Source organism: Brachycentrus maculatus, unplaced genomic scaffold, assembly GCF_059751285.1.
Source record: "Brachycentrus maculatus isolate JH-2025_06_01 unplaced genomic scaffold, ASM5975128v1 h1tg000393l, whole genome shotgun sequence".
In the NCBI taxonomy this organism is placed as follows: domain Eukaryota; kingdom Metazoa; phylum Arthropoda; class Insecta; order Trichoptera; family Brachycentridae; genus Brachycentrus; species Brachycentrus maculatus.
In genome coordinates this window covers 420,361-428,762 of record NW_028281142.1, presented here as the reverse complement: position 1 = coordinate 428,762, position 8,402 = coordinate 420,361, and the positions used below count along the sequence as shown (strand labels likewise).

The 8,402-nt window shown below is 31.8% G+C and overlaps 1 protein-coding gene across 1 annotated transcript in view; it reads right to left on the bottom strand.

Annotated features, from left to right (window-relative positions):
• Positions 1–7,584: 7,584 nt before the first annotated feature.
• LOC148303005 (acetylcholinesterase-like) overlaps positions 7,585–8,402 on the bottom strand; it is a 93,434-nt gene continuing 92,616 nt past the window's right edge. The window contains exon 6 of the mRNA XM_088270715.1: positions 7,585–7,841. Within this exon, the coding sequence (XP_088126841.1) occupies positions 7,708–7,841 (134 nt within the window). The 3' untranslated portion in view covers positions 7,585–7,707. The remainder of the gene's footprint in view (positions 7,842–8,402) is intronic.

Sequence of the window (8,402 nt, the reverse complement as noted above, 5' to 3'; positions counted from 1 at the left end):
ATGAGCTTCATCACACAATGGCATAACTCAGAAAAACGCAATAAGAACATGAACTGCCGTGAAAGTCCAAGAACTTTAGTTATAACTCATCAAAAAACAAACAGCAATGGCTGTCAACAAATCCTTTTACTGTCTAAAAACATCATGTCCAAAATTGGCTGTCTGGTTTAGTCTTGATAATGTATAATGTTATGCTGCAACACACTCAAAACCCCTTTATTATCATATTCATGTGATATCATAAAGTACAAAGTTTTACCACCTTAAAAATTATTGCTAATTATTAATTTATTTTTTTGCCAGTAAAAGTGCATAATAATGTACATACATGCACAAACAGTTGAAAAGAGATGCATTGATTTACATGTGCATTTTAACTCCACTTCCGGAGTGTGGTAATGAGTCCATTTGGCTACTGTAGATCCTCATCCCGTAACCTCCCGTAACCTCTTACGGGCTCCATTTCCAGGGGGTTCAAAATAAATGATAGAAATCTTTCACTCTTATATTTGTCTCCATATCTAAAGAGTAAGACTGGTGGAAGAATTTTCATGTAAAAAATGATCAAGTTTGTATTCAAGGGAGTTTAGATTTAGATTTTTTTAATATGGCAAAGCAAACACTGTAGAATATAAAAATGAACTCCAAATAGCAGATCCAGTGTCCATCATAATTTTGTTTTTATTTTTTAGCATGATTTTCTGTGATACCTGTTTTTGAATCAGTATATCTGTCCTAAAGACGAATATTAATATCACTTTTTTTATGGAATATAAATATATTGATGACCTCATCTAGCCGTGGTACTCATTGGACTCTATCCCATTTGTCTTAATGTAGTTTTTCCAGATATTTACCATGAACAATGTCAGAAACAATTCCATGAACAAATTTAATGTCTTTCAACCATTTTGTTGAATGTATGTGCAATTTAAATACAATCACAACTACCAAACACTGATTGAGGTGTAAAGCATCATGATATTTCATATTATTTAAACAAGTCATTGATCCACAAAACATTTTTTTTTCAAACAAACCACATTTTGTTGTTAATAACCACAAACATGGTTTTTGTACACCACGATTTTAAAGAGATATTTTACATTGTAGTAAAACTAGTACATTTCTCACATTAGTTAGGTTTGTTTTATCTAACAAGTCTCTCAAATAATATGAATTCTAAGGTTACTTGTGTTGACATAGACGATGAGGGTTTTGTTACAATTAGGTCATTAGATTTCGTTTTAATTTTGCTTTGGTTTACCTAGCTATGAGATTTACCTAGCTTGTTATGTTGAAATAGGTCATAATTTTTGTTCTTGTTATATTAGGTCTTTAGTTTTGCTCATGTTTCATCGGTTTGGTTTACCTAGCTAGACTGATAAATATGAATCATAGGTTACTTAAGTCTATCTTGACATATGACATTTTTTGTCATGTTAGGTCATTAGTTTTCCTCGTGTCACATAAGCTTGGTTGACCTAGCTTTGACTGTTTAATATGAATCATTAGTTATAATAACTTAGGTCATGTTGAGTTACTTTGAGTCTATGTTATGTTTACATATTTTCATATCACATGAGGACATTAGATATAATTTCCCTAACAATAGCTTAATCTGAATGCGTTTGAGATGTTGGGTTACAGGCGTATGTTAGGGATTCATCGGTTGGAACATGTAGAGAACGATGAAGTATCAAGCAGGGCTGGGGAGTCGAGATGCTATATTATTTTGAGAAATAAAAAGAATTTGTTTTTTGATCCACTCACATTTTTATTAACAACCAATTAGTTTCGGCAACAACCTGTTGCCTTCTTCAAGGTTTAATTTATGAATCATAAATGAAACCCTGAAGAGGGCAACAGGTTGTTTTCGAAACTAGTTGGTTGTTAATAAAAATGTGAGTGGATCAAAAAACAAATTCTTTTTATTTCTCAAAATAATATATCAATATGATCCACAAAGTTAATGCTTTCAATATTCAAAACAGTCTAGATGCTTACTAAATAACGTAGCACAACAGCGAGCCAAATGGATAGGCCATAATATAAGACACCCAGGCCTGCTTCTTGTGATTGCGGAGGGGATGTGCAAAGGCACAAACTACAGAAGAATAACCTCGCTTAAACTGCATAGACCAAAACATCTCCGACGTGCGCTGTAGTGGGTACGCCGAGTTGAAAAGCTTGGACCATCAGGACCAAGAGAAGCAAACCATCTTGCAGATAAAGTGAATATAAGAAGAATACTTAATCTAATATTCTGTCATCATTTTATCATTCTAGTGAGTTGCAATCGGACACTTGTATGTAATTAATATCTCGAAATAAAATTTGAACATAATTTTTTTGAAATATACATAGTTAAGTATAATAAAATATAAAAATAATCTCACCTATGAAAGAACTATAATAGATTACGGAAGAACTATTACTTATTCTAGTTATATTTCATTTTGCGGATATTTTAGTAAAAATTATAATCAGATAGAGTAATCTCTTGATAATAGATTTTAATTTTAAGTCATAAGCAATCCCTTAACCTTTCTTTATTACTTTTAATAATTAAACATAGTATAATATGTTTTAAATTTTATACTCGAATCCTTTTTGGGGTCATACATTTTTTAATGTTTCTTCGATATTCAATTTTACAATTAATGTAAATTTATATTGTCACAATTATAGGTTAAACATACAAATAAATACATTCTTACTTTTTTTTCATTTTGTATAGCAGGCATACCTACAAACTTGAATCGTTTCTTAATACTAAATACAATACAAAAACTATATTGATAGACATTTACTCAAAAGAATCTCACTAATCCAGTGTTTTCTGTTGAATTATAATAGTGGATAATACTGGTCAAAATCTAAACCTTATACAGCTGTTTTAAATTAAATTAGAGGGCAGGTAGTGCTTGTACATAAGTGTTAAGAAGAAAAAAAGGAAAATACAGTTAATGCAGTATGAATAAACAAATAATATCTACATTCAGTATGCTGATCACAAGTAACCGCAAACCCAATTCCGATCTGTACAATGTTTTTTGGCGTCTCTCATACTCTAAACTAAGCAAATAGAACACCTAACAGCATTTCCCACTCTTTACCAAAAGTGTGTAAAAGACAAACAATGTGTTAATTTAAAAACATGTGTTAATTTAATTAACCCTTCAAATACTCCTAAACTCTGATTAAGTAAGGTATCAAATATGTCACATTTTGATACTTTGCACATCTTGGACTTGCAGTTATCATTTGCCTGTCTATGGTGTATAAGCCCACACCGCAAATATCTTTGCGACTTATATGAGGACATGGGCTGTTCGATGTATGAGGAACTGAAGAGGGTTTCGCAAAATAGACTGGATTGGCGAAGGAGGTGTCATTTGTTGCTGCAGACCACAGACCCACAGGATCGACACAAAAGAAGAATAGGGTGTATAAGATTTTTATTCTGTTTAAAGGTGTTTATACTGTCTAAGTGACCGTTTAAGCATCAAGTACCTTCGGTGGTTGTTTAAAGACTATTTATGGGAACTTCTCCGTATCCGCTTTTGTGAATACTGTTTAGATTAGTGAGATTCTCCTTTGTTTATACTGAGACATCTACAAAATACTTGGTTTGTGTACACTCACTATATCTCGGTATGTATTTCTTGTCGACTTAAGTTTTTATGTGAAATTGGGAAATACATAATCAAATTTGTAAACTGATTGGCGTGATTAGTTTTAAGTGATATTTATAAATATAAACCGATTTAAGCAACATTTTATTTAAAAGAATTCGTTATTGATTGGTACTCCTTACTTTTTCTTGGTGTATATTCTTTACGACTTAAATTTTTATGTCAAATTGTCAAATTTGGAGCTAGAAATACAAAATACGCAATCAAATTTATGTACTGATTGGTTATGATTAGCTTTGAGATGACTTAATTGAATTATTTTTAAAAATTATTACCTAATTTGACTGCCTATCACTTTATGCTTCTCTATAGCTTTCAATATTGCTATTTTGTTGTAATATTGAAAGAACCATAAGTGTTTATTATATTATATCATAAATATTTTGAGGTTTATCCCATAACATATAGTAGTCGTTTGAATTAAAACATGGCCTTCAGTATATTTGAGGACAGTATATCTCTACCAATGTAGGATTTTTTTATTTTACATTTTTATTCATTTTTTATGCTAGAATACATATCGCTCACTCCTTTCAACAACGTCATATATCAAAAATCGACAATTTTCAGTTGTACATGTTTTCAGAATGCCCAGAAAATGTACTATATCCCAGCAAAAGCGACATATTTTTAACTTAATATTTACCCGCTACAGGGCAGAAAGTGTTGTTTTTGCATTTTGAAGAAAAGGTATTGTTTAATTATTTTTTTAAAAATACTTAATATTTTTCAAATGGAGAAAAAACCTTAAGGTTTTACCTAAAAATATCTGTTGCAAAGTAAAAAGTTCAATAAGTGGCTTGATATTTATTTTGTATACATTTTATTATATTCTTAAACTTTAAAAACGATCTTCTGAAAAATCAAGTTTTTTGATATTTGACGTTATTGAAAGGAGTGAGTGATATGTTCCCCGATGAGGGTTGTTTATGATTATTGGTTATTAAAAATTAATTCATTATGGACACACATAATAATAATAAAAATAATAAAATTGGATAACTTATATGGCGCCATTTTCGTAAAATAATACCTCAAGGGTGCTTCACATAGTACACATATCAAGAGATAACTGGAGAAGAGTCATTGCTTCCACAAAGGTCACAATCCTCAGTAATGAGGAATAAGACGGAAAAGAAGTACACATATAATAATAAAAATTGTAGATGTCTCAACATAATGTTTATATTGTTAATATTATATATATTATAAGATCATTAATTGAAAATTCAAATGTTCCTTTTTATTTGTGTTGTCTATTTTCAAAATCTGCCAGATCCATGTAAGTCGATTTTACAAAAAATGCAAAATCCTTTGGCAATATTTATGTTTAAAAGATATGTTTATCTTTAGATAAAATATTTTGAAATAGAGGATTATCCCAATTTTTTTTGTTTTAATTTTTTTTTAGTATATGAAAAAAAAACACGAGACAAACCGATAATCACGTCATCTTAATTTTTGACCTATCCCCTCTCTCTGATTGACCGATATGGGTCAGAATGCAAGTTTCATGAATATATCGGATATTTCAGATATATATAAATATTTTAAACAATAGAACCCACAATTGGCATTCCAATAGAGTATTTATTTTAAAATCTTATAAAATTGGATCTGGCGGGTTTTGGAAGTAGGCGACACAAATACTTATTGTATTCTTTAGTAGTATTATAGAGATAACAAAAAATATACATTAATTTTTTGAATGATTATTAAGTTATCGAGTGAAAATTAATTTTAGGCAATTTCAAATCCTTCTCCTTCAGTTAATATTGCAATCGAATTCCATCAAGAAATTGCATTGTAAACTGTTGATTTTGTATTTGCTTTTAACTCATTGAGAATATCAATTATTTCTTAACAATACTATGTAATTTATTATCCATACATTTAGAAACTAATCACACAATTTTATTACATTGCTGTATGACCCATCCAATTTTGAGAATACCAAAGATTTAGAATGAAGGGGCAAAGAAAAAAATTCAAAATTGATAAGATAAACTTTATGGAAAAATAGTTTCGAAATGTAAGGAGAAAAAACTACTCTTAAATTTGATTACCTAATATAATTTCATTATGGCAACTTCCCTTAAATATATAAATATAATTCTTGTATTATCAAACATCCTTATTGAAAATTAGCAGTTTACTTCAAAAGCAAAGTTACATCGAATCTACGTTGTCCCGAAAGACTACACAAGTTATATTTTTTATAGCGTACGTTTCCGATTTTTCTCGTTCTTACTAATCTTCTCTCCTCCCGGACAAACGACGTATAAAACGAGTGATTTCCTAATTAACGGAAACTATTCAACCGAAAGTCTACCCTAACACCGAATCTAGGTGCTTAAAGCTTTGAAAACAATAAACAGTCGATTTTATTTGTTTGAAAGAAAAAAGAGAATGTTTTTTTCATGTTTTTCAACCTAAAATTAATGAATACATTTTTGATCCCATCCAAAGACATACTTACTCTGAAATATTATTGAATCAGGCTACGGTTTTACTAACCTCTTGTTGCTGATTCTCTAACTAAAAAGCAGCAAGGCTTACAGCCAGTCCTCACTTAACAACCACACTTGGCCGTAAAGCCGAGTGGTAATTGAACTCCAAATTCAATTCTCAATTGAACTCCTCCGTTCCGAAAAATTCCGGAGAGTTCTCATACAAGATGCAGTGATACAATACGACCAGAAGCACTCCAGAGAGCGCAGCATACTCAGACACATTTTAAAGAATGCCGGAACCATCCGGAACATCTCCATAAGTCATGGGCAATTATATTACGACGTCTCTGCTGATAATCACATTACCGAGAGACAAGTAGCGCTATATGTGTATTTGGTTTGTTACATGAAGAGTGACTGTATATAATTTTAAATCTTTTCAAAATTGTTATTGATATTTCAACATAGACACAAGTTTATTAAGATGGGAAAATGAAAATCTATGGGACTAAAGATTTGTCATTGCCTGGTAAATAAATTTCATGATAGTCTAGAATAAACTTACTTATTTCTACCATAGATGTCGTTTTACTCGAAAAATGCAGCTATTTTTTTACAATTGAAGCATATACAAGTATACAACTCTCTCAAATTTCAGTATTGTGGGTAAAATAAATATTAGTGATTTTTCACATTGTATTTATTTGTTATTACCCTGGACTGGCATCAGTGCAAAATTGATCACCTTGCCTTCATGTAAGTGATGATCAAGATTACACTATGTCGATGCGATGCAGTGCCCTATGGAGAAAAACAAGGTTGTCTGTCAGTCATGATAATGACAGCCAATGACAGGTTGTAAGCCATGATTCCATATTCCCATCTTTCAATAGAGTTGTATCTATGCTGAGATATCAATGATAATCTTAAGAATAAATCTTGTGCGGAGCAAATCCAGCATTTGGAACAAAAATTTAGACATATGCAAAATTTTGTTGAAATCTTGCATCAACAAGTTACTGCAAGTGTGGGAAACGTTTGAAGTAAGTATTGAAAAACACAGTAGTGAAATTCGGTAGCGTAGGTCGGGCCTGTGCCCAGATTTTGCCTATGAGGCAGAAGGACGTTTCGTTTGAAGGATGTGTTGTACACCAACGTTTGGAACACACCCTCGAAAACTTCTCCAGAAAATTGGCTCCTGAGGCGAGAGCCTTCAAGGATTACCTTCACCCGAGAGAGGAGACACCCCATCAAACGGGCTAGGTAATTTTTCACCATTTTCACAATTGAAAAACCAAACAAATTCTCAGCAACGGAAATGATTAAATGACAATCTGTGCGTGATAAGAATACATACAACAAATTATTTCAACATGATAATCCTTAGAGACTATGTGTTTTAATCTGCGCGATTGCGTTGGGCGTTTTGTGTGTTTATTTTTTTAGAGTATATTAGTTGATATGACAGGGAGCGTCGCGTTTGCTAGCCGACGCGACTTCTAAAATGATATGTTTGAAAGGTTTTCCCCCCGTTGGGGTTCCTGTCTCTTCCGGACCTAGGAGCGCAAGTGCCCGGAGCAGGCGAGCGCCAGCAGGAGGGCCCCGGCGGTCAGCAGGGGCTGCTGCATCCCCGGACTGCTGGCGCCGCAGGTCTGAGGCGGCTTCGGCGCATTGGCTGCTTCTAAGTTACCTGCAACGAGATGACCAAAATATTGATTGACGTGGAATAATGTGTTTATTTTGTATGTTAAAAGCATTGATAACTTTGTGGTGTGGTAATAAAACACTCTCCTTATCATTCATCGTTCACTTATACCACATTTATAAACACTTATTCGAAACTACTGTTTTCTTTATTTATTATTTTTATTTATTTATTCAGGAATTGTACAGCTTTACATTTAGTAAAAGTAAATAATAAAAAATAGTGACTTTCATAAAAAAGCCAATTACACAATTCCACATTTATGTTATAATAACGACCAAAGACAGACTAGATAAAAAATAAATTAAAAAAGAGTGGGAGTGTATTAAATGATGTTTGGTGAGTTAAGACGATGTGTGTAGTAAAAATAAGAATACAAGAGATGTTTGTGTAGAGTACAAGTGTAGTTTATAAGTATATAAGAGAAGTGAGGTTCGTAGGCATATCAAGTAAATTTGTTTAAATCTGCCTCGATTTATACAAAGTGATAATACAAAGCAAAAACATGTCATACAATAGTTAACATAATATAAATTAAAAGATTTC